We start from the raw sequence: 26,672 nt of genomic DNA, 5'->3' as shown, positions 1-26,672 counted from the left end.
TCCATGGAATTCTCCAGGCAAGATTATCAGAGTGCATTGGCATTCCCTTCCCCGGGTGGGGGGTCTTCCCGACCCAGGGATTGAAGCTGGGTCTCCTGCACTACAGGCAGATTCTTCACCATCTGAGCCACCAGGGAAGCCCTAACATCAGTAAGAGTCAGGTGCTAGTATGCTAAGTATATTACTTGTGTATTGTAAGTATTACTCATTTAAATCAAAGTTCCTGTTATGTGATAAGACACATTTTTCACTCATTAGAATATAACTTGTAAACATGAAAATATTAAATATTCTAGTAAGCATATCTCATGAAATTCTTTCCAATGCATTTTGTTTGTTGTTTTTCACAGCTTGCAGGACCTTTGTTCCCAAACCAGGGACGGAGCCTAGGCCTGGCTGTGAAAGTGCCAAGTCCTAATCATTGGACCAATGTCTCAGTCTAATTAGTGTATACTAAATTTATTTTTCTTAATCATTGAGTCAACAGTGTCCTCAGGACTGACTAGAAGAGTAAATCCCCAGATGCTGGACTTTTGGTATTATTTTTATTATGTTTTCCTACCTCTCTTCCAGTCACCATTCACCTGCTATTACTTTCAAACTGGTTGCTTCAACCCGAACTACTGAACTTGAAAAAAAAAAAAAAACCACAAGGCTATTTTTAGATGTTTATATAATATAGAATAAGCAGAAGGGAAAGGCCTCTCCAATCTAAAAAGGTAAGCACATTTTGAGACATCTCAAGAGACTTTGTTTTCATGTTTATAGCTGTTTGGAAAGATGAAATCTGACCTTTGAAAAAATCAGTTGCTATTACTTACAGGAGTGATAACATATGGAGAGAGTGATTTTACATATCTTATCCACCAACTTGTACCCCAGATTCCAAGAGCATCAGTGGATAAAGAAGTAACTGAAACTAAGCTGAAAAACTCAGGGAAGACTATCTTCTTTGGAAGTTCATTTCTGTTTTCTAGCTAAAAGAACTTAAAATGATTATTAATGGTGATGGCTAAAATGCCAACAACTTGTTTAAACACAGATAACTTAAAAAAAACTGAAAACAGCAGCAATAAAACTTTTGTTTCAGTAATAGTGATTCTATATAAAAATCAGTACATGTCTTAAATAACATTTTAAAATCTCCTACATAACAAACATAAGAAACTCTGGTTCAAATTCATATTAGAGATGGTAAAATTAAATGCAGGATCAGTAAGACTTTATATTTTAAAGGTCAAGTCTTTCTAGGTTTTAAGAGATATTCTTAAATTACAATACTAATACAAATGTTAAGACAAATTTAGTCTGGTTTCCATGAGAAAGGATATGCAAGAGAAGATAAAAATGAAAAAGGTTCCCCTGCATAAGTCAGGGAAGGTTTCATTTTACTGAATTCAGCAAAAAAAGAAACTGATTTCATACATATGCCCTATGCATAAAATAAAACTAAGATATATAATAACTGCCAACATGTCAGCCTCTAAATTTAAGAGATCCTAAAGGAGGAAGTGCAGAATAATGGTCACAAGTGTAAGCTCAGGAATCTGACTTTCAAACTGTTCTCTCTTACTAGCTGTGTTATTTCAGGTATGTTACTCATCTACACAATGGTATCCACCTCACAAGGTGGTTTTGAGGATTAAATGAGATAATACGTAAACACTACTTTGCAAGTATCTGGCTTAAAGAAGAGCTCAATAAACATTAGCTATCATTACTACCATTATTATTACTATGCTCATATTTAAGAACAGTAGGCAAAAGAAATGCTTATATTTAAACAAATGAAAATTAAGTTATGTGAAAATAGTAGCTATAGGTTTTTTTCCCTTGGAGTATTACAATTAAACCAAGGCATTCACCAAAAAAGCATGTACACTATGTTCCACTTTATCAGTGTGTTTAATAAATATGAAATTGGAATTTACATGAAGTCGTAGTACAGTATGATTCAATTTGCAACAACTGAAATAGAAAAATATAGTCTGTTGAATATTTAAAAGGCACAAATATTTTCTTTTGTGTGTTAAGATTCCTTAGGTTTCATATTCAGGACACCAAAACACAGGAAAATGGAGGATGCATACGTTTGAATCCTTCACAAGCAATGGCAGCTGTGGCATAGTTAGAAATGGGCATTCTAGAACTGAAAGTGATTTTACTAGCAACTATAAATGAAAATACATTGCCCCAAAGCATGAGATTAGAAAGAACTCTTTTTTTGCGGGAGTCCTCTGCTGTGGTGCTATAGTCAACACTGGATGATGGGAGATGGCAGCAAGGAACGACTGAATGAATGGACTTCTTTGCACCTTCAACAAAAGAATACTGGTTAAGTAACTCAACGGAAAGTTCTCTAGCTAGCCCATTAAAAACCTGCTTTCAACAATATTTAATGGTGTGGGGAAACTTTAAGGCTACACCCAGGTTAGTCCTTGTTCACTATTCAAGTTCAGTTCAGTCGCTCAGTCGTGTCCGACTCTTTGCGACCCCATGAATCGCAGCATGCCAGGCCTCCCTGTCCATCACCAACTCCCGGAGTTCACTCAGACTCACGTCCATCGAGTCAGTGATGCCAGCCAGCCATCTCATCCTCGGTTGTCCCCTTCTCCTCCTGCCCCCAATCCCTCCCAGCATCAGAGTCTTTTCCAATGAGTCAACTCTTCGCATGAGGTGGCCAAAGTACTGGAGTTTCAGCTTTAGCATCATTCCCTCCAAAGAAATCCCAGGGCTAATCTCCTTCAGAATGGACTGGTTCAAGAAGCCACCCAATAACCACCTCCCCTCATCTGATGGCCACACTGCTTCTTGTGTATTTCACCTTGACTCAAACCTTCCCACTAAGTCCTTTAGGAACCCCACATCCTCATCCTCTATGATGAATTTTTCTTTTACTTCCTTGACTAAAAACTGGCTTTTCTCTAAAGACATCTTTCTTTTGAAGCTGCTCACGGCTCACACACCCTGTACTTCAGATTAGGAAACTGTGTGTCCTCCTGATTCTAGTTTCGTCTACTGCAGGTAAAAATCCCTGTTTCTATGAAGCTCATAATATACGACTGTGCTATACTTAGCCCCCTCTTCTCTCAGTTTATGAACCCTATATTACTTGAGCTCAGTCTCCCTCTCTACTGAGGAACACCATGCCATCTCTCTGGCATGCCACCATCATCCCAGATAACCCATGCCACAAATACTGACATTGTTTTCCTCATCTCCAGTTATGTTTTAAAAGGTTTTTGAGTTTCCCTTTTAGTTGTATCATATCTGAGTGCAATTTACTGATGATTTCTTCTCTACTTCAGCCACCCTCTCTCATGGTCACTCTTGTCATTATCTTCCACTGACTCAGCTCTGAAACTATAAACTTGGGCAACCCACCTGATAACCACCACTACCCTTCTACCAAATTTCACTGAACATGAGATGTGCATTATTTCACATTTTAACACTGCTGACGTTGGATACAGCTTACGATCAGTGGCATCATCTAATTATTGTTGAACCAAAGGTATTCTTAATACCTTAGTCGATAATACTGCCTGCGTGTGTAAATATTGTTACCAGCGTCAAAACTTGTAGAATGAGCATCACTGAGTGTTCATGCTGTGATTCTTAAAATTATGCAATTTTGTAGAGATAATTTACTTTTGATTGCCACTTGGGGTTATTACTTCACCACCTCCAAATACCCTCCTTAAAACCATCAGGTTTGATGTCAGAGAATGATAGAGTGTGGAAATACATAATCTGAGTGAAAAAGCGAGTCCAAAAGAGACTCTAGATTTGAAAAAGCTTTATAAATTCCTTAACCAACTAACTTCACTTATATTTTGCTTTTTATGTATGTTTAAGATTAACCTAAATTTAAAAATCTGTATCTAATTAAGACTAAAAGAACTCAATACTGTATCATGTACTAAATACACAATTAGAATTCTAAGTGACAACAAAGACTCATATTTGATACTGTTCTTTTAGGTAAACAATCTGTCTGCAATGCAGGAGACTTGGGTTTGATCCCTGGGCCAGGAAGATCCCCTGGAGAAAGGAATGGCTGCCCACTCCAGTATTCTTGCTGGGAAATCCCAGGGCAGAGGAGTCTCTCTGGCTACAGTCCATGGAGTCGTAAAGAGTTGGGCACAACTGAGCGACTAACACTTTCAAATAAAATAACAGTGCAACATACATGTTTTAGATTTGAAGAAATACAGTAGTTCTCTTGATCATTTATTTCCACTGTATCTTTTCTGTGATTTTATGGATAAAATAATTTCATTTTCTATTAGAATCTTTATAATAAATCGTCAACTATTCTTGCCAATAATCTTAACTCCTTTGCTATACTGCCTATCTTCTGCACTCATCTAACAAACCCAGTCCTGAATCAATCCAACCATGTATTGTCTATATTAGGCCTGCTGAGCACTTCTGGAAAATACAGTTTCTTATTTTCTAATTGTAATTGGGCCCTAATACTACCTAGTCAAATTCTTCTTTTTCACTAGTCAAGACTATCTTCTTTCTCTACCAACTATATCCAGGCTCCTCTCTTTTTAAACCTCTTAGTCTTTTGTCAAGGCCCTGTACACACATTACAGATTACTGCCACCTTTCAAAACTACTATGAAAAATTGTTACGTACAAAAAATAACATCTGTGAATTCATTATCCAGCCTAAGAAATCCCTATATATTCTTCCCTGATCTCATCTCCTACTCTTTCTACTCTGAATTTTGTTTATAGTCTCCTTACTTTAGTTTTGCTATATACTGAAGGTGCTCAGGACATGCTACCTGAAAATATGCTGCTTTGACATTCTGATATTCTGAGTTAAAGACACTTGAGAAACAGCAGGTGCAAGGACACTCTGATCTTCCTTCTCCCTAAAGTAGGAAATAAAATTCACACGGGAAAGGTGCCTTCCCTGTACTAGGAGTTAGAAGCATTCTTATCACCAGAGATGGGGGAGTCAAAGTCAGGAGAAAGCTACACAAACAGATCTTGTTTGCCTAACTCTTTCTTTAGTCTGCTCCAAATTTTACTTCTCCACAATTGCTCCCTTTGTTAACCAACTATATAAGCGCTTAGTCTATTCACTTCTTTGGGTTTTATTTTTTCTTGTGAAGGCTCCAATATACATGTAAAAGAATTTCCTATTCTTTCCTCCTGCTAATCTATCTTACGTCAATCCCAGCTGGAGTCTCTGGTAGGGTAGAGGAATAGTTTACCTCCTCCACAGTTTACATCTCTAGATGATGTTGCTTTATTTTACAGATTATGAACTAGCATCCACTCCTCTGCTGATGATCATCTGGGTTTTCCCTTTCTGCAAACAAAAAAGCTATGAACCTCATTGTGTGTGTGGCCTGATATACATGTGCAACCATTCAGGAGCAGAACTGCTACACTGTAGATTATCTTCAATAAATAGTGATAAATTATTCTCTCAAGTAGTCTAAACAATTCACACTCCCATTTACAGTACATAAATTCCTACTATTCTATCCTTGGGAACATTTTATATTATGGAACATCTTATTCTTTAAGCAATTTTATGGATATAAAATGATTTTATTTTGCATTTACCTTATTAATGAGGCGGAACATCTTTTCATGTATTTATTAGTTAGCTAAAGTTTCCTTTGCTGTGAAAAACCTATTTATGTCTTTTGTACATTTTTCTGTTTGGGTTCTTTTGTTTTTCCTTAATGATTTGCTGGAGTTCTTGGTATAGTCTGGACAACAATCTTTTGTTTATATGGTTACAAACATCTTTCCTCTATGGCTTTATCTTTTCCCTTTTTGAGTGATATCTATGATGTTGGCATCTTTGAAGAGAAACATCAAAAAAAGAACTCCTACAACTCTCTCACAAAACCTAAAAACCTTAAGTGGGCCAGAACCCAAGCTCAATTCTCTCCTGTAAGAAAACAAAGATCCCTCTCCCCCTGACCCAAACAGCCACCTTAAGAATCCTGGCATCCCTTTAGAGCCAAAGCGGTCTACCCTTGTTGCCTCTATCCACATTCATTCCTCAACCCCAGCATAACCTGGCCTCTATCCCTACCACTCCAGTGAAACTGTTCTCTATAAAACCTCTGCTGTTAAGTCTAAACAATACTTCAGGCATTTATCTTATCTGACCTTAGAAATATCTGACATAGTTGATCCTGGCCTTGCTTTAAACTCTGTCCAGGGAGTTCCCTGGTGACCTAGTAGTTAGGATGCTGGGCTTTTGTTGCCGTGATCACTTCAATCCTTGGTTGAGGAAAACTGGGATTCTACAAGCCACGGAGCATGGCAACAAAGCAATGACCAGCACCCCCCGGCCCCCCTGCCCAACAATACAAAAGGATACATACATATTCAAGCATATATATCAAATATCAGAGTATATTTAAAAAGGAATGGGAGAGGGAATGAAGAGGAAAACTGATAAAGTAAGAGTCTTTGCAGGCTGATAATGTGAATGTGCCCTGAAATGAGAAGTATGGCTAACAATTCTGTTTCAAAAATGAATCTTACTACATGCATAATAGTTCTTTCCTTGTCAGAGATGTCACAGTTCCCGAAAGACAAACACACATGTGCACAAGCATACAGAGATAGAGAAGAAATGTCATAAAGTATGCTGTTCTGAAGTAAAAATATTATTTCATATGACAATTTCTCTGTGATGAAAAGCAAAAAGTGGGAGAAGCATAAAAGGAATATAAATAAAAGCGTAATTTTGGACTCCTCATAAGGAAAAGAATAGCTCTTTAATGTAAAGTAAAGTACTTTAGTGTAAAGAAGCAAGGATTAAGTGGAAAAAAGAAACTCAAACATGATTCTCAATATCCTATGCTGCATCAGTCAAAAAGTTGTAGAAAAACATTTTGTAAGATTTAGTACTAATAAAAACATTTATTATAATAACATCTCTTCCAATTATTGCTTAATTTACCAATAAAAGGAAAACTACTATTCCACTTATTTCCCAAAGGAACATCATTAACCCTGTTGGTAATAACCAGCACATTCATAAACAATAGTTGAAGGTCTTGTAATCCTCCTCCTCACACAGGCCAAATTTTAATGAAATACACTTGGTAATGTATTTTTTTCAAAAGACAAGCAACAGTTTGGCACCTAATATATAATCATAATGACTGAGTCAGGTGTGCAGTATTCCCAGTACAGACTTTATTAGAGTTCCAGTTATACATACACAATCTCTTGACATTGAAGATGTAGTTCTTACAGATAAAACCCAAAGGCAGGAAATGAATCTTCTCCCAAATGCTGCTCCTTATCTTTAAAGTAGCCTCAAATTATTACTAAACTAATAAAGTAATTTTGTTTCAGAAAGTGATCTGATCTATTTTATTTTCAGTTTTTGATAAATCCAAGAATGAGATGGGGGATTATTGCTTTTTGTCTGACTACACACACTGAAACACAACAGGAAAATAAAAAAAAAACTTTTTTTTTAATGGTTTTATGGTGAAGCTAGAATAAGCAATATCAAAGTTTGTCGGTGAATGAGAAAGATGCATATGGTTTTAGAAAAACAGAAAGCTAATTCTGTTATTTAATAGCAAATGTAGAAGTAAAGCTTTTACCATTTCCTAATCAGAAATTGTCAGTTAAAAATGATGACTAAAAAGGGTGCAATGAGATTGTATAGAAATCAAATAAAACAATGCAAAAATATAATTATGGTTATTACTGCCTTTTTTATAAAAATTTTTTCTAATATAATGATTCCGAGTTAAAGGCCACAACCCAAAATGAAGATCAAGATTCCATTAAAAAGTCTTAAAAGCTACCAAATTCAACAGTCTACCACAAAGTGGGATGGAGACAGCACAAGAAACTTTCAGATGGCTAGTGATTAATGATGACAGCTATTGCACACAAAGAATATATTATTTTTCTTGTAGCAATACAGCTACCATTTGGGCTTCCCAGGTGGTGCTAATGGTAAAGAACCCGCCTGCCAACACAAGAGACTCAAGAGACATGAGTTCAATCCCAGAATATCGGGCAGATCCCCTGGAGCAAGGCATGGCAATCCACTCCAATATTTTTGCCTGGAGGATGCCACAGACAGAGAAGCCTAGAGGGCTACAGTTCACAGTGCCGCAGAGTCAGTAACAACAAGCGACTGAGCATGCACTCACAGCTACTATTTATGATACTTCTATTCTGTGCATGCAATGTACTAGGCACTTAAGGTATTTTTGGTTCTTAAAATATTTAGATATTATAGAGTTTTTTTTTTTTTAATATGGAACTAAAACTAAGAGATTAAACAATTTGCTCAAGATCTCAGAGCTAGGAAAGCAATGCAAAGTTTCTGGTTTAAAGTGGCAGATTAATACATGCTGCAGCCTCCTCTTCCTCCAAACCCATGGAATGACAGTAAAGAAATCCATAATCATGCTAGAAAATAAGAAAGCATACTGTCAACAGACTGGAAACTTGAGGAAGACGGAAGACTAGAAACCAAAACTGCCCAGAGGCTGAATGCCAGAAAAGATGGGTATGGTTCCCAGGATACTACATGTTCTGATGTAAAGGATACAAAGAGCACAAGACAAAGACGAATTAATTGGCGTTTCTGAATTAGAAGCAGCAGTGCAGCTGACCCATGTTACATTCTACCTTTTTTGGAAAAGGCATATTAAAAGATTTCATTTCTGCCTTTAATTAAGAAAAGTGAACACATGACTGCTCAAAGTTTACAACACCAAGGATAAAGAGAAAAATCCTAACACCACCTGGGAAAGAAGCTGAGCATGATGATTACTTACAAAGAATTGGACTGAAACCAGGGCCCTCCACTTGGAAATAATGAGATAAAAGGAAAACAAAGTATTAAAGTTTGGAAGGAAAATAATTTTGAACTTGAAATTCTATATGTAGCCAAACTATCTTTCAAGAGTAAAGGTAAGATAAAGACATCTGTAGATCTTCAAGGATTTAAAGATTATCACCCACAGATACTCTCTAAAAGAATTACTCGAGAAAATACCACTGGAAATACAAAGAAGTAGGATGCAGAAATCAACAATGAATGAATGGCTAAAAAAAAAAAAAAAACCTACTAAAATCTCAGATGCAATCAACCTAGCAGAAAAGGAGAAAATAGGAGGGAAAAACTTGCTAAGGTTTTTGATTGAGAGAATGTGAATATTCTAATCACCATTAGAGTAATATAAGTTTAATTAATTACTGTGCTGAAATTTTAAGGGTAAACATTAAAACAACAGAATGTGAAACTCTTGGAGGTAAAATGGAACAGCCACCATCGCCACAGCAGCAAAACCTTAATCCAACAACCAGAAGGAAAAATAAGACATAAGTAAGACTAATAAGCGGAGAAGGCAATGGCACCCCACTCCAGTACTCTTGCCTGGAAAATCCCATGGATGGAGGAGCCTGATAGGCTGCAGTCCATGGGGTCGCTAAGTCGGACATGACTGAGCAACTTCACTTTCACACATCGGAGAAGGAAATGGCAACCCACTCCAGTGTTCTTGCCTGGAGAATCCCAGGGACGGGGGAGCCTGGTGGGCTGCCGTCTATGGGGTCGCACAGAGTCAGACATGACTGAAGTGACTTAGCAGCAGCAAGACTAGTAAGAAAGCATGGTAAACAAGAAATACAAAATGACAAGAATAAGTCCAAACATCACAATCACTTATTTAAAAGACAAGGACAAAACACCGCTATATCCAAGAGATACAAACAAAAGTTAACAAGTAAATGAATGGATGAATTCAGAAAAGCTGAAAATAAAGAGATGATAAGAGACACAGCACAAATAGGCTAAAAAAAGGAAGAACAGAGCAATATTAATTTAAACAAATCTTAAGTCAAGGCAAAAATGGAACAACCCAAGAAGATACTAATGAATCTTTACAAAATTAACAGTTCTAAATGTATAAAATTTATTTAAAAAGAGAAACCAGCAAACTGTAACCATCGTGGTAAGCTACCATACCATCCTCAGAAAAATATCGAATAGATAACAAGTGAGAAAGGGTACAGACTTTAACAATATAGTTAAGTTTGGAAAGGGATTGGAAACTCATTCTGGAGCCTGAGAGATGCAGCCTATAGTAAGTAATCAGTAGGGACTGGCAGAAACTATAGCTAACCAGAGTACATGCCCCACCTAAAGGTAGTCACACTTCAAAAAAATTAAAAAAGATTGTCATGACAGATGGCAACTTGCTTGTGTCTATTAAATAATTGAATGTATGACTATACACATGAATATGAATATATATTCATATATATGTTTATAAGTGTTTATTACAGTACAAGTATGTGCCATACTTTAAAGAAAATTTGAAATATACCTGGATCAGTCACAAAACTTGTATTAAGCCATGAAGAAAATGTCAAGCCATTACAAAAAGCAGAAGTCTCACATGGACCATGTTCACAGGCAAAATGCATTAGCATCAATAATAGCAAACAGAAAGGAAAAAACCAGATACCTGGAAATTACAATTCTAAATGATTCTTGCGTTAGAAAAGGAGAATCAAAATAAAAATTATAAGTTCCTTGTTAAAAAGTATACAACGAGGGTCAGCAAATAACAAAGCCTATGGCAAGCAAAGCAGGACTATGGAAAAATTTATAGCCATTAATAAATGTTTTAGGAAACAAAAGAGATGTTCCACTAATAAATGTAAGAAAGAATAGACAAAAACAAAGATTGTATGGAAATAACAGATAACAAAATAAACAAAATAGAAAAAGATAACTGAAGGACCAATAATCAGAAAGTTAATTCTTGTAAAAGGTAGTATAATAGGCAAACTTTTGCCAGGTCTCATCAAGGAAAAAGAGAGAAAAATAGCAAATAAACAACATGGTGGGGGGTTGGGGAGACATAATTACAAGTTCAGAAGAGATTTTTGGTAAGTATTTTATTATTAAAATCTTCTACAAATATAATTTGAATTCCTAAAAAAATGAATGATTAATTTAGGAAAACAAAAATAACCAAAATTGGCTGAAAATGTAGAAATTGAAATAGATTAAAAAAGGAAGAAACTGAAATAAATAGTTAAGGACCAAATGCAAAATATTACTGTGTATTTTAAAATATTTTAAAGGAACATATTTTCTGTTAACTGTTCTAAAGCAAAGGCTATCCGATGTTTTAGTCTCAGGACAATTTTACACTCAAAATTATTAAGGACCCAAAGAACTTCTGTTTATGTGAGTTATACCTATTAATATTTACCATATTACAAAGTAAAACAGAGAATTTTAAATATCTATTAATTCATCGAAAAATAACAATAAACCCATTTCATATTCAAAACAGTCTTATGAAAAATAACTACTTTACAAAAGAATTTAGTAAGAAGAGTGGCAATGCTTTATTATCTTTGCAAGTCTAACTGAAGACTGTTGGGTTTTCTCATACTGCTGTCTTCAATTTGTTGCAATCCACATGTACTGCAATATCTGGGAAACTCCACTGCACATTAAAAAGAAAATGAGAGTGAAAAAAGGCAAATTAATGTCTTAGGATCGCTATGAAAATAGTTTTGACTTTGCAGACCTCATGAAAGGATCCTGAGAACACCCAGGGGTCTCCATATTACAACTGGAGAGCACTGTTATAGAAAAGAAAAAAAAAAGATGGAGAGCTACACAAATATAAGAACAGAATAAGAAAACTGTAAGCCAGTGTGACTTTAACAGCAAATACTTACCTTATAACATACACAAAAATTAGCTCAAAACTGATCAAAGACCTAAACCGAAGAGTTAAGACTCTTGGGGGAAAAAACAGGGGAAAAGCTTCATACATTGGATCTGGCAATGATTTACTGGGTGTGACACCAAAAGCACAATGAAAGAAAATGTGATAAACTGGGCTTCATCAAAGTTCAAAATTCTGTGCATCAGACAAAAATCAACAGAGTGAGAAGGTAACCCAATGAACAGAAGAAAAAGTCATTTAGCTAATAACCAGAATACATTCCTACAACTTAATAATGGGCAGAAGGACCTCAACAGAGACTTCTCCAAAACAGATCTACACATGAGCAATAAGCACATGAAAGATGCTCCACACCATCAATTATTAGGGAAATGCAAACTAAAAGCACAATTATTAGGGAAATGCAAATCAAAAGCACAATTAGATATTACCTCACTACCATGAGACTGAAATGAAGTGTTAGTCACTCAGTCTGTCTGACTCTTTCCGACCCCATGGACTGTAGCCCAGCAGGCTCCTCAGTCTATGCAATTTTCCAGGCAAGAATACTGGAATGGGTTGCCATTCCCTTCTCCAGGGGACCTTCCTGACCCAGGGATCACACCTGGGTCTCCTGCATTGCAAGTAGATTCTTTACCATATGAGCCACCAGGGAAGCCCAATCCCTGAGAATAGCTATTATTAAAAAAAAGAAAAGTCAATAGTAACTACTGAAAGTTTTGGAAAGGATGTGGAGAAACTGGAACCACTGTTCACTGCTGGCAGAAATGTAAAATGGTGCAGCCACTGTGGAAAACAATGTGGTACCTCAAAAATATAATTGCCATATGACCCAACAATTCCACTTGGGTATATACACAAAAGAACTAAAAGCAGGACTCAAAAGACACTTGGACACAAACATCATAGTAGCATTACTCACAACACTCAAAAGCTGGAAAAAACCCAAGTGTGCACGACAGATGAATGGATAAACAAAATGTGATACAGACACAAAACGGAATGCTATGCAGCCTTAAAAAGAAAGGAAATTCTGACATGCGTGAAACTTGAGGACATTATGCTAAGTGAAAAGTGAAGTGAAAGTTGCTCAGTCATATCCAACTCTTTGCGATCCCATGGGTCATACAGGCCATGGAATTCTCCAGGCCAGAATACTGGAGTGGGCAGCCATTCCCTTCTCCAGGGAATCTTCCTAACTTAGGGAACAGACCCAGGTCTCCCACATTGCAAGCTGATTCTTTACCAGTTCAGCTACAAAGGAAGCCCAAGAATACTGGAGTGGGTAGCCTATCCCTTCTTCAGGGGATCTTCCTGACCCAGGAATCGACCTGGGGTCTCCTGCATTGCAGGCAGATTCTTTACCAACTGAGCTATCAGGGAAGCCCATGCTAAGTCAAGTCGGTCATAAAAAGACAAATACTGCATGAGTCTTCTCCAACACCACAGTTCAAAAGCATTAATTCTTCAGTGCTCAGCTTTCCTCACAGTCCAACTATCACATCCATACATGACCACTGGAAAAGCCATAGCCTTGACTAGACGGACCTTTGCTGGCAAAGTAATGTCTCTGCTTTTTAATATGCTATCTAGGTTGGTCAGACCTTTCCTTCCAAGGAGTGTCTTTTAATTTCATGGCTGCAATCACCATCTGCAATGATTTTGGAGCCCAAAAAAATAAAGTCTGACACTGTTTCCATTGTTTCCCCATCTATTTCCCATGAAGTGATGGGACCGGATGCCATGATCTTCGTTTTCTGAATGTTGAGCTTTAAGCCAACTTTTTCACTCTCGTCTTTCACTTTCATCAAGAAGCTTTTTAGCTCCTCTTCACTTTCTGCCATAAGGGTGGTGTCATCTGCATATCTGAGGTTATTGATATTTCTCCCAGCAATTTTGATTCCAGCTTGTGCTTCTTCCAGCCCAGCATTTCTCATGATGTACTCTGCATAGAAGCTAAATAAGCAGGGTGACAATATACAGCCTTGATGTACTCCTTTTCCTATTTGGTACCAGTCTGTTGTTCCATGTCCAGTTCTAACTGTTGCTTCCTGACCTGCATATAGGTTTCTCAAGAGGAAGGTCAGGTAGGCTGGTATTCCCATCTCTTTCAGAACTTTCCCCAGTTCATTGTGATCCAGAGTCAAAGGCTTTGGCATACTCAATAAAGCAGAAATAGATGTTTTTCTGGAACTCTCTTGCTTTTTCCATGATCCAGTGATTTTGGCAATTTGATCTCTGGTTCCTCTGCCTTTTCTAAAACCAGCTTGAACATCTGGACGTTCATGGTTCAGAGAGTTACTGACCAACTTTCACTAATTTATTCTGCATCAACAAAGAACATGAAGATCTCATGGCTTACAACACAAAGGTTTATTTCTTGCTCATACTACATTGTCCACTATGAATGGCTATAGGTCCACACTGTCTTCATTCCAGGACTGAGACTGAAAGTACAGTCCCTATCTGCAACATGCTGCTCAGATGGCAGACAGGAAAAAAAGGAATGACTCAATCAGAGGACTCTCAAAAGCTTCTGCTCAGATATAGCTTATCACTTCCATTCACATTCTACACTGGTCAAAACAAGTCTCATGAATAAGCCAAGGGTCAGGAAGGATACTCTCCTGCAGGGAGAGTCATCTGATGGGAGGACTATAGAGATGGACCCAGTTAGAGAGGGCTACCCAATAATTGTAAACGTAACTTGGGGATGACCTATCTGCAGCAAAGGGCAACTCCCTGAAAAAAAGGTATTTACCATGAACCTAGAGCAAAAATAACTATTGCTATATATCAACAATAAATGCTTAGAAAATTAATAAATGTAATAATAAATTTAGAAGATCTCAATCAAACATATGAGCTATGAAGCCAATTAACTATGTTATCTTCTTAGACAAACTGCCTGTTTCTTCCACTGTGAAGATAATGAAAATCTATTTCATTGATTCTAAAGACAGATTTTTTCAGTTTAACCTCAGAAACTGATGACTTCTTGAAAGAACAGCTGTTTCCCAGGAAGCAATAATGTAGTATATGAAATTTTTTCATTGACACTTTCTGATAACATCAAGAAAGCATCAAAGTATCTTACACTTGATAAAATATGGTTAATACTTAGTGTTACTGTGATGATCACATGAACTAATTCATATAAAACAGAGCACTACTTAATATACAGCAAGCTCTCAATAAATATTAATTTTCTTATTCTTTGTCCTACTATATTTAATCAAATATATATATATATCAACTCACTCCAGTATATATTTTGATTTTATATAATCAAAACAGATTATACTGCTAGAGCAACTGAAATAAAAAGGCAATGAAGCAGGATTAGAGAAAGAAATAAAATGGAACAGAATAGTCAGGGATACAGACCCACAAATTTATACGAATTTAATACATAATAAATCATTATGTATTAGAGAGGATAGCACATAATGGTAGTTCTCATCGTATCATACTCAATACCCTCCTTTTATAGGAAGTATTTGTAAATGTCCGTTGTTGTATTTTAGTCGCTCAGTCCTGTCCAACTCTTTGCAATCCCATGTACTGTAGTCTGCCAGGCTCCTCTGTCCATGGAATTCTCTAGGCAAGAATACTGGAGTGGGTAGCCATGCCCTTCTCCAGGGGAGCTTCTTGACCCAGGGATTGAACCCATGTCTCCTGAATTGCAGGTGGACTCTTTACAGTCTGAGCCACCAGGGAAGCAAATGCCCTTAATCATTCTGAAAATGGATAATCTAAACTCTACACACAATTTTTAAAAGCTATATATACACACACACACTTCTTTCTAACTCAGTTTTGGATACACAACCAGGTACATCCTTACAGAACTATAAAGAATAAAGAGAAATTAATTTATAAAATAATAATATGTAAACATGTAACCACATTAGAAAACAGTAATTTGTCAAATGCTTCTACCAGCTGGAATCAATGTAATTACCATTAATGCTATGGACACAAATGCTAACTTGAATTGGTGACTCAAATACTACAAGTGACACTGTGGACGGGGACATGAGTTTCTTATATGGCAGACTCTTGGTGAAGTTCTAAACAGACAAGGGTACAATCTTCACTCTACAAAAGTTAAAAGCAGAGGAAGGACTTCCCTGGTGGCGCAGCACTAATACAGACGACATGGGTTCGATCCCTGGTCCAGGAAGACCTCACATGCTGTGGCAAACTAAGTCCGTGTGCTACAGACTACTGAGGCCACACCCTAGAGAGCCTGTGAGCTGCAACTATAGAGCCCATGTGCTGCAACTAATGAAGGCCATGTGCCTAGAGTCTGTGCGATGCAACAAGAGAAGCAAGTCAGTGCAAAGAGAAGCCCTTGCACGGCAACACAGAATAGACCCTACTCCCAGAGTAGACCCTGCTTCCTTGCAACTAGAAGAAATCCCACACAAAGCAAAGATGATCCATCACAGCCAAAAATAAATAAATAAATAAATAAAATCACCAAAAAAAGAGGAGAATTTTAGCCTACATTTTGCCACATATAATACTTTTTAAAAACTACTGAAATTTTCATTCTATTAAAAACTTTTATTAATAAAAACAAAATGCACAAAACACATTTTGTGTTTATGTGTAAAAAGAACAAGTCCAAGGCTCACAAAATTATAGTTTTTCATCTGTATACATCTTCAGAGGGATTTCATCTATATGGATGGGGGTAACAAAATACAGAATATTTACAATCCCTGGGCCACATCAAAACTTGGTGTCAATAATACACTCAATAACTGTGGTAAGTAAAAGTTATAAAAGTCACTATATAAGTTTCTTAATGCCTCTCTCGAAGTGTTGAAAACCCTTGGAATAAGACTGTTCAAAAAAATTGGACAAACAGACATCCATCTTGTTGAAAATTAATAGACTCATCTCCCCAATATATTCCTAAACCACAAGAAAGCAAAGCTGTATAATTTCACATGATAAAAACTGCAACTCAACTGTAAGCTACTTGTGTTCCTGTTCCAACCAGTAAATAAATCGACTCTTGAAGTCTCTGAGCTCTGCCAATTTTCCAACTAACCCCTTTTCCGTTGCGTCTCTCAAACTTTTAAAATTCCATTACAAACAAACTTCCTCTCAGAAGGAGTAATTATCATTTTTAAAAGCACAGATTTTGGATAAGGCAGATCACCTCAGTTCTCAGTGTCTGACTCTTTGTGACCCCAGAGACTGCAGCATGCTTCCCTGTCCATCACCAACTCCCGGAGTTTGCTCAAATTCATGTCCATCATGTCGGTGATGCCATCCAACCATCTCATTCTCTGTTGTCTCCTGCCTTCAATCTTTCCCAGCATCAGGGTCTTTTCCAATCAGTCAGTTCTTCCCATCAGGCGGCCAAAGTATTAGAGCTTCAGCATCAGTCCTTCCAATGAATATTCAGGACTGATTTTCTTCAGGATTGATTGGCTTGATCTCCTTGCTGTCCAAGGGACTCTCAAGAGTCTTCTCCAACACCACGGTTCAAAAGCATTGATTCTTTGGTGCTCAGCTTTATAGTTCCAACTCTCACATCCACACATGACTACTAGAAAAACCATAGCTTTGACTAGATGGACCTTTGTCAGCCAAGTAATGTCTCTGCTTTTTAATATGCTGTCTAGATTGGTCATAGCTTTTCTTCCAAGAAGCAAGCGTCTTTTAATTTCATGGCTGCACTCACCATCTGCAGTGATTCTGAAGCCCCCAAAAACAAAGTCTCTCACTGTTTCCATTGTTTCCCCATCTATTTGCCATGAAGTGTTGGAACCGGGTGCCATGATCTTAGTTTTAAGAATGTTGAGTTTTAAGTCAACTTTTTCACTCTCCTCTTTCACTTCCATCAAGAGGCTCTCTTCAGTTGTTCTTCACTTTCTGCCATAAGGGTAGTGTCATCTGCATATCTGAGGTTACTGATGTTTCTCCTGGTAATTTTGATTCCAGCTTCTGCTTCATGCAGCCCAGCATTTCACATCGGCAGATCTTCTGGGGTCAAAATCTAGCTCTATTACCTAACTACTATGTGTGTGACACAGGTCAATTTACTTAACTTCTTGACACCTGAGATTTTTTAGCATAAAATCTCCCTTTTCCTTTAGCTTCTTTCCTTTTAAACATGCACAAATCATCTCCATCTAAGACAACAAGAAAAAGGAAATTTCCACCAACTCTACCATTATCCCTTCTATCGTCTCCATTTCCTTCTTGCTTTTCCCAATCAAACTCTTTCAAAATAAGACCATTAATTTAAAAAGTTAATGATCACATAACAGGAAAAAAAGGACCAAAAAGGAGACTGAAGAATGAACTAAGAAAAAATATGAAGACTAAAACAGACCATTAACAACCACTAAAACTAACAAATTAGAAACAAGACAGAAAAAAGGTAACTAAAGTACTCCATGAAAAAAAAAGACAAAGACTGATACTTATTTAACTCTCTTTAATATCTGTTTAACTCTCTCATCTTACCCGACTCCACTGTCTCTTGGTCCTCATTTTCTTAAACTAACAAGTAATTTACTAATCTGTTAACCATTTATCACCTCTTCTCTTCCCAGTAGAATGTAAACTCCAAAAGGGCAGTGGCTTTGCTGTGTTTCATTGGGACAGAGCAGGAATCACTAAATATTGGAATGAACTAATGAATGCATGATGATATGGCAAACAGAGACGATCCTTCAAAGAGATAAAAAGCAAATGGATCAGAAAAAGTATTGACATGATGAAAATAAAATTCTATGACAAGAAATAGTTAAATATTTCAGGTAAAAAGTAACAATGTATTCCAGGGAAAGTAATTCAAAATTATTTGTACCAAAACACACAGAACTTAAAGGATATAAAGAAAATAGTCACCAGCTGTCCAAGCCAATCAGAAAGTAATTCATTGGAAGTGGGATAAAATAACTACACTACTGTACTTTCTAATAAAAACATTCAGTCCCAGAGAAAATGACTAAAGTCTACAAAGCTTTGAAATACATGTTATTAGAGATAGTACACCATTCAGGTTATTTAGGTGATAAAAACAACAGACAATCAATCATTCCTTAACAATTAAGAATTTAGGAAATAATGCCCCATGAGAATATGTTGAAAAACTACTCCATAAGGAAATTATGCAAAAGACCTCAGAAACGGAAATCACTGGTAAAAGAACTACTAGAGTGCACTGAATTAAATTAAAAAACCAAGGAATTTCAAAATACAGAAATACAAGAAATGATTTAACTTTAAAACATTAATATAAATTCATATTGATGCTAAAAAATTAAAGTTTAATACTCTTTGGATAAAAATTATTAGTGAACTAAAAATAGTATCCAAAACTTAAGGCAAAAATCACATTTGAGAAATTTCATAAGCAATTTCCATTAAAGTCAGGAATGTAACAAAGTTTCTATCATTGCTTCTATTTATCTCTATATTGTAGTTTTTAGGCAATATAATAAAACACTCATAATCACATAGCAAAACAAGAAATATGAGGTAAAAGAACTAAAAAGAGACAAAATTATCCTTGTTTACAGACAATATGATTGTCTACAAAGGAAATACGAAAGAATCATCAGGCAAACTATTAGAACTATATTTACTAAAATTAAATCAACAATAACAAAAAACAGAAGCTTTTATAATAAATTAGAAAAAGTTTCCTTATACAATAACAGGGCTATAAGGTACCTACAAATAAATCTAACAGAAGATGGATGTCACCTTTACGGAAAAAAATGATAAAATTGTACTAAAGGATATACAGAACACCTGAATAAAGACATATGCCATTTTCATATATGAAAAGAGTAAAATACTAAAATATCAATTTTCTTCTAAACTATATATTCAATGCAATTCCAATCAAAATCTCTATAATTTTTTTAAATTATGAAACTGTGGTGTTAGTCGCTCAGTGGCGTTTGACTCTTTGCGATCCCATGGACTGTGTAGCCCACCAGGTTCCTCTGCCCATGGGATTCTCCACACACGAATACTGGAGTTGCCATTCCCTTCTCCAGGGGATCTTCCCAAACCAGGAATCGAACCCAAGTCTCCAACATTGCAGGCAGATACTTTACCATCTGAGCCATCTGGGAAGCCTGCTATAAAATGGAAGGTGACACAAAAATCCACTTAAATGACTGAAGGCAATTTTAAATAAGGAAAGAGCAACAGAGTGAAGAACTGAGGAAAAGAGAATGCAAGACAATGCATGACTTTGTAGGACAAAAATGAACATTTTGGTTTCTAAGAGCAATAGGAAATGAATAGTGATTTTTAAACAAGTAAGATGACTGTTTAAAGTGTGCAAAAAATGCATCGGAGAGGCTTAACAGACAACCTGGAATGTCACTGAAAATGGCAGAGTATAGACCTGACATTCTCTTCTCCAAAACAGCATAAAAACACTGGCCAAAAAAAGTTAGAATCAGCTTTTTTAGAACTCTGGAAATTAACCAACAGCTTAACAGCAGTCCAGGGAACATCTATCCAAGAACAGCTGAATCTTGGTAAGAACTCTATGGTGTTTTAACTTACCCTATTTCCATCACCCCCGCCCTAGTACCATGGTGGCCTAAAAACAAGAGACCACAATCACAGTAGAAAAATCAGCAGTCTGGCAGCCACTACAGAGGGCAAATGAGGTTCTTTCAAAACCCTATCCAAGAGAATTATTGGAACTGTCTGATGGTCCCTGGAAGATGCCACTCAGAAGGCTGTTTTTATTTGACTTGACAAGAGTTGCTGTTGTAAAACAGCCTTTTCCCTGGAGGTATCTGTCAAAAACAATCAAAGACAACTGTTGACCATCAGGGTAGCCTGAGGCAGTGGGTAACAGTTTTAATAGTTGGGGAAAACAATAGGTTATGGTTAAGCAAAAAGCTTAAAGCAGAACAAAAAGTCCACTGGGACTTTGAAATCTCCAAAATGTTTCTGGGGATCATGAAAACCACATGCACACACAGACCTTTGTGCAAGATCAGGAAAGACCTGAGAAGGTCCTAAACTCTCAAGACTGATCTTGAGGACTGATATGAGGCTCTGTACAAGCAGAAGTGAAGGCTAAGGCGAAGTTGTAAAATGCCTGGTTATGTACTGAAGACATATGCCAACATGTACACAAAGCCTCTCGGCAGACTGGAGACCTATTAGCTACAGGTGTTTAAGGAAGTCTGTCAGGTCATTAGTTGACCACTAAAGTAACCAAGCAGACTTTGGTGGCCACATACGACAAACATAGACTCAAAGAATTAGTTCAGACAATCACTAAACAAAAAAAGCAAAACAATCAACAAACAACAAACCTTGGGAACAGGGGCAGCTCTGATTGCAGAGCTGCCATTTTCTATTATTCTAAATTTTCAATTTTCAACCCCAAATTATGAGACATATGCATAAATAAGAGAGTACGATTCATGCACAGAATAAAAGCCTTCAATGAACTAAAGGAAACTATGTCTAAAGAACTAAAGTATGAAGAAGTGAAAGTGAAAGTCGCTCAGTTGTGTCCAACTCTTTGCGACCCCATGGACTATACAGTCCATGGAATTCTCCAGGCCAGAATGTCTCACCAAATAGAGAATACCAATTAAAAAAAAATTACTTTAAAGCAAAGAAACAAACCAAACCAACCTCAGGAGTTGAAAAATACAACAGTGTTTCTGAATTATATTTCAGACCAAAGAAGATAGGGAAAAAAAACCCTCAGCCATGTGTCAACATAATCTGGCAAAAAACTCAATAGATTTAACCAGAGATTCACAAAATAACTACATCTAAGAGGATTCATGATTAATACTACCATTTCTTTCCTAGAAAAGAACAAAAATTCTTACTTCACTCATCTTCTTAACCTGGATTAGTTTAGCCACTTCTGTTAACGCTCTTATCCTACTGGAGGATAAAATAAGGAGAACAGAGTTCTCTTGCTATGGCTCCCACTCCTAACAAAATTACATCATTTAAAGTTGCCCTTTGCTCTCTTCTTGCATTTCCTTATGTTTCTATTTCACTCATGGATAACAGGTTAAAAAATGAATTCTTGGCAAAATTACACATTTACTTAAAATCTTTGCTTATACTGTTATTACATATTAATATATTCAGTATCATGAATTTCTCAGAATTCAGTGTAGTAGCAAATGATAAAAATGAAAAAAATTCTTAGCCATCATTAAAATAACCCCAATTTCCTGCCATTTTCACAAATAATATGCTGTCATGTCTATACAACTCATTTTATTTGAACTATACTAGACTACCTCCAGAGAAATAGGAAATTTCAAGATTGATAAACAGTGAAAAATGCAATTATAATGTTCAGAGATTAAATTTTTAACTTTTTCTTAGCATCAGCAAGCCAAACAAGGCTTCCAACTAAAATAAATTCATATTTCATTAAGAAAAACAGACCTATGAAGACTACTTATTCAAGAAAGTGTTTTTAAAATATTGGAATTAAAGTGATGAAAGACAAATAGGCATAACTCCCAGACTTCAGAATGTATATATATATATATTCCACATCTATTTAGATATTTCTCCAAAGAAGACATTCAGATGGCTGGCAGGCACACAGAAAGATGCTCAATGGTGCTAATTATTAGAGAAATGCAAATCAGAACTACAACGAGGTACCAACTCACACCAATCAGAATGTCCATCATGAGAAAGTCTGTAAGTAACAAGTGTTGTAGAGGGAAAAGGAAACCTTTCTCACACCTTTGGTGGGAAAACAGTATGGAGATTCCTCAAAAAACTAAAAGCAGAGTTGCCATATGATCCAGCAATCCCATCCCTTTGCACATACTCAGACAAAATAACAATTCAAAAAGATACAAGCACCTGTATGTTCATAGCAGCACTATTTACAACAGGCAAGACATGGAAACAACCACAATGTTCACCAACAGATGAATGGATAAAGAAGATGTGGAATATACCCACATGCACACACACAGACAGGAATACTACTCACCCATGGAAGAAAATGATGAATGGATAAAGAAGACATGAAACACACACACACACACTGGAACACTACTCACCCATGGAAGATATGGAATACACACCCACACACCACACCACACCCACACAGCACACCCACAGGAATGCTATCACCCATGGACGGACACACACACACACACACACACACACAGGAATGCTATCACCCATGGAAGAAAATGATGAATGGATAAAGAAGATGTGGAATACACACACACTGGAACACTACTCACCCATGGAAGATGTGGAATACACACACACACAGAGGACTACTACTCACCCATGGAAGATCACCACACACACACACACACACACACACAGAGGAATGCTATCACCCATGGAAGAAAATGATGAATGGATAAAGAAGATGTGGAATACACATACATGCACACACACACGGGAATACTACTCACCCACAGAAGAAAATGATTTATGGATAAAGACATGGAACACACATACACTCAAACACTACTCACCCATGGAAGATGTGGAATACACACACAAACACCACACCACACACACACACACACACACACACACACACACACAAGAATAGTACTCATCCATGGAAGAAAATGAAATAATGCCATTTGCAGCAACATGAATGGACATAGAGCTTATCATACTAGGCAAAGTCAGAAAGACAAATACCATGTAACATCACTTATATGGGAATCTAAAATACAATACAAATCAACGTATCTACAAGACAAAAATGGGCTCACAGATATAAAAAGTGGTTGCCTAGAGGGAGGAGGAGGGGAGGAAAAGAATATGAGTTTGGAATTAGTAGAGACAAACATACAGAATGGATAAACAACAATGTATAGCACAGTATCCTGTGACAAAGCATAATGGAAAAGAATATGAAAAAGAATATACGTGTGTGTGTGTGTATAATTGAGCCACTTTGTTGGACAGAAGAAATTAACACAACAATGTAAATCAACTATAGAATGTGAAAAGTGAAAGTGAAGTTGCTCAGTCGTGTCCGACTCTTTACGACCCGTGGACTGTAGCCCACCAGGCTCCTCCATCCATGGGATTCTCCCAGCAAGAATACTAGAGTGGATTGCCATATAATTGAGCCACTTTGTTGGACAGAAGAAATGAACACAACATTGTAAATTAACTATACTTCAATGCAATTTTTAAAAAAGGAAGTAGTGAAAGCAATGAAAACATGTCATGTAATCCAGTAAATTGCAAATCTTTCTAACTTTGGGACTATACAACTATGAAAGTGAAAGTATTAGTCATTTAGTCATGTCTGACTTTTTGCAACCCCATGGTCTTCTCCAGGCAAGAATATTGGAACGGGCTACTATTCCCTTCTCTGGGGATCTTTCTGAGCCAGGGATTGAACTTGGGTCTCCTGTATTGCAGACAGATTCTCTACCATCTGAGCTACCAAGGAAGCCCATACAACCATAGTCACATTTTTTTTAAAGCACTGATTTCCTTCTGTTCTCAAAAATTGTAACAGTGGAATGAACACACCTTGGAAAAAAAGAAAAAAGCTCATACTATCACTAAAAAATCCCCTCAGATCAATTTTCACTTATTTTCTACTTATCTATGCATATAGTTTTCTACAACCACATATACATATTCAATTTTATATTCTACTTATTTCATGCTTTTAAATGGTTCCAGTACTCTCTTATTATGCCTTCTTAGATTAAATGTTATTTCCTTTCATATTTTAATATGATTTGGAAGCTAAGTATCTTACAGAAAATTTTTAAAGTCCGGCATAAATTTTTCTCAAAAAATATTTTTCAACAGGAAAATACAGAAAAGCATAAATCACTCATAAATGCACTAAAGACTACTATTAATTCTGAAATGATTTATTTACTCTTTTTTCCTTTCATTTTATTTATAATAATTTTGTACAGACATTGTACCTCACTTTACTTAGCCATGCTTTCACTGTTGAAAGCTGGACTGGTTCTAAGTTTCTACTATCATAAACAACTCTGAAATAAAGACTTCTGTGTATCTATAAATCTTTAATACAAATTTGTGACCATGTCTTCAGGAGAGAATTTTAGAAAGGAAAATACTGGCACAGCTTCCACCTTCTGACTGATACAGTGGGTTAAACATACCTGACCCTTAAAGGATTGATACAAATTGCAAAATTGTTTTCTGAAAGGGGCACTGATTTACATCAACAAAATTTTGAATTTTTAAATTTCCCATTTCATCAAAACTTTGCCATATCATTTTCAGAAGTATTATCTATATTAGTTTCTTTAAAAGGCACTTACTGCTGCCCTTATTTACCCTTCTTAGATATAGTAAGATTAAGTATTTTTATTGCTTATTAGATATTTCTATTTCTTCTATACCTTATGTTTTCCAGTTTTCTCTGGGGGTTTTGGTGTTTTTCTTACAGTTTTTATAACTGCTTTATATCTTATGAAAATGAAAGCTTAACCTATAAAAGGACTACCTGGCTTCTGAATATTCAAAGTGCAATTATTATCAAGCACCATTTATCTGACATGTTTGGTAAATATTAAAAAAAAAACTAAATAAACTTTAGTTATCTGTTTTAAATTAATACTTTCTGTAAAGAGATGCAGAAGTTTTTATCTTTATCCAACAGTAACAATTCTCAGGTGGTATGAATCATACCTCTTCATGGCATATGAGTTATATTGCAAAACTGGATCTCACGAGAATATCATTATCTAGAAATAAGTATTTCAATTGCCAAGACTAAAAGGAAAATTCATTATATTCTGCGAAATGAGCAAGCATTTATCACAGAAATATCTAAAAGGAAGTTTCATGTTTTAACTTGTCATGCAACATCTATTTTAGTCACTGACCACTTTAAAACACTTGTGAAATACTTGTCGTCAGAAGTACTTTGGATAATTTGTATACATTAGTGGACAGCAAGCACAGCTAAATTTCAGCTACCCTTCCCACTTTGTAAATAAAGTTTTATTAGAACACATTAGTCATGCTCATTCATTTACATGTCATCTAATGGCTACTCTCACACTGTGAAAGCAAATTTGAGCACTTAGCTTGCAAAACCTAAAGTGTCTACTATCTGGCTCTTTACAACACAGCTAAAACATCCGAGTAAATAATTTTACTCATTCTTTGAAGTCAGCACAGATAGATCTTAACTCCTGGAGCTAATACTCTTGCACAGTGTAAAACTTATATGCAAATAACTTACAATATAAGGTATAAAAAAGTTAAGTGCTCTAAAAATGATAGAGTATCAGAAAAAAGAGTGTTTTCAGTGGGGAAAATCTTGAAGGCGGCAGCTTTTGCACTGGGTTTGAAAAGACAGCTATAATCTGACATATATGATAGAGACACTTCCAGTGTGAAGAAAAGTAGAGTTGTAAAAAAATACAAACGTGACAGTGTACTCTGCATGGAAAAACATAGGAGAAAACGCTAATGAGCATTTTGAAGCCAAAGCACAGGGAAGGCTATGTCAAGATAAGAAGTTTAGATTTTAAATACATTTAGGTTCAAAAGCAAGGAAGTAACAGTGATTAGAACTGTTTTAGGCAGATCAGTGGAAACAGTGTCAGACTTTATTTTGGGGGGCTCCAAAATCACTGCAGATAGTGACTGCAACCATGAAATTAAAAGACGCTTACTCCTTGGAAGGAAAATTATGACCAACCTAGATAGCATATTCAAAAGCACATACATTACTTTGCCAACAAAGGTCCGTCTAGTCAAGGCTATGGTTTTTCCAGTAGTCATGTCTGGATGTGAGAGTTGGACTGTGAAGAAAGCTGAGCTCCGAAGAATTGATGCTTTTGAACTGTGGTGTTGGAGAAGACTCTTGAGAGTCCCATGGACTGCAAGGAGATCCAACAGTCCATTCTAAAGGAGATCAGTCCTGGGTGTTCTTTG

General features: G+C 36.3%; 1 protein-coding gene across 10 annotated transcripts in view; it reads right to left on the bottom strand.

Moving 5' to 3' along the window:
- NSRP1 (nuclear speckle splicing regulatory protein 1) overlaps positions 1–26,672 on the bottom strand; it is a 42,388-nt gene that overhangs the window by 9,294 nt on the left and 6,422 nt on the right. For 3 of the 10 annotated variants that reach the window (XM_069603004.1, XM_069603005.1, XM_069603003.1), the window contains exon 3: positions 18,237–18,443. The exons of the other annotated variants lie outside the window; for them this stretch is intronic. In XM_069603004.1, coding sequence (XP_069459105.1) covers positions 18,237–18,263 — 27 coding nt within the window. In that variant the 5' untranslated portion in view covers positions 18,264–18,443. The remainder of the gene's footprint in view (positions 1–18,236; positions 18,444–26,672) is intronic. 10 annotated transcript variants of the gene reach the window in all.

This window comes from Ovis canadensis, chromosome 11 (genome assembly GCF_042477335.2).
Source record: "Ovis canadensis isolate MfBH-ARS-UI-01 breed Bighorn chromosome 11, ARS-UI_OviCan_v2, whole genome shotgun sequence".
Taxonomy (NCBI): Eukaryota; Metazoa; Chordata; class Mammalia; order Artiodactyla; family Bovidae; genus Ovis; species Ovis canadensis.
This window is presented reverse-complemented; position numbering and strand designations above follow the sequence as displayed.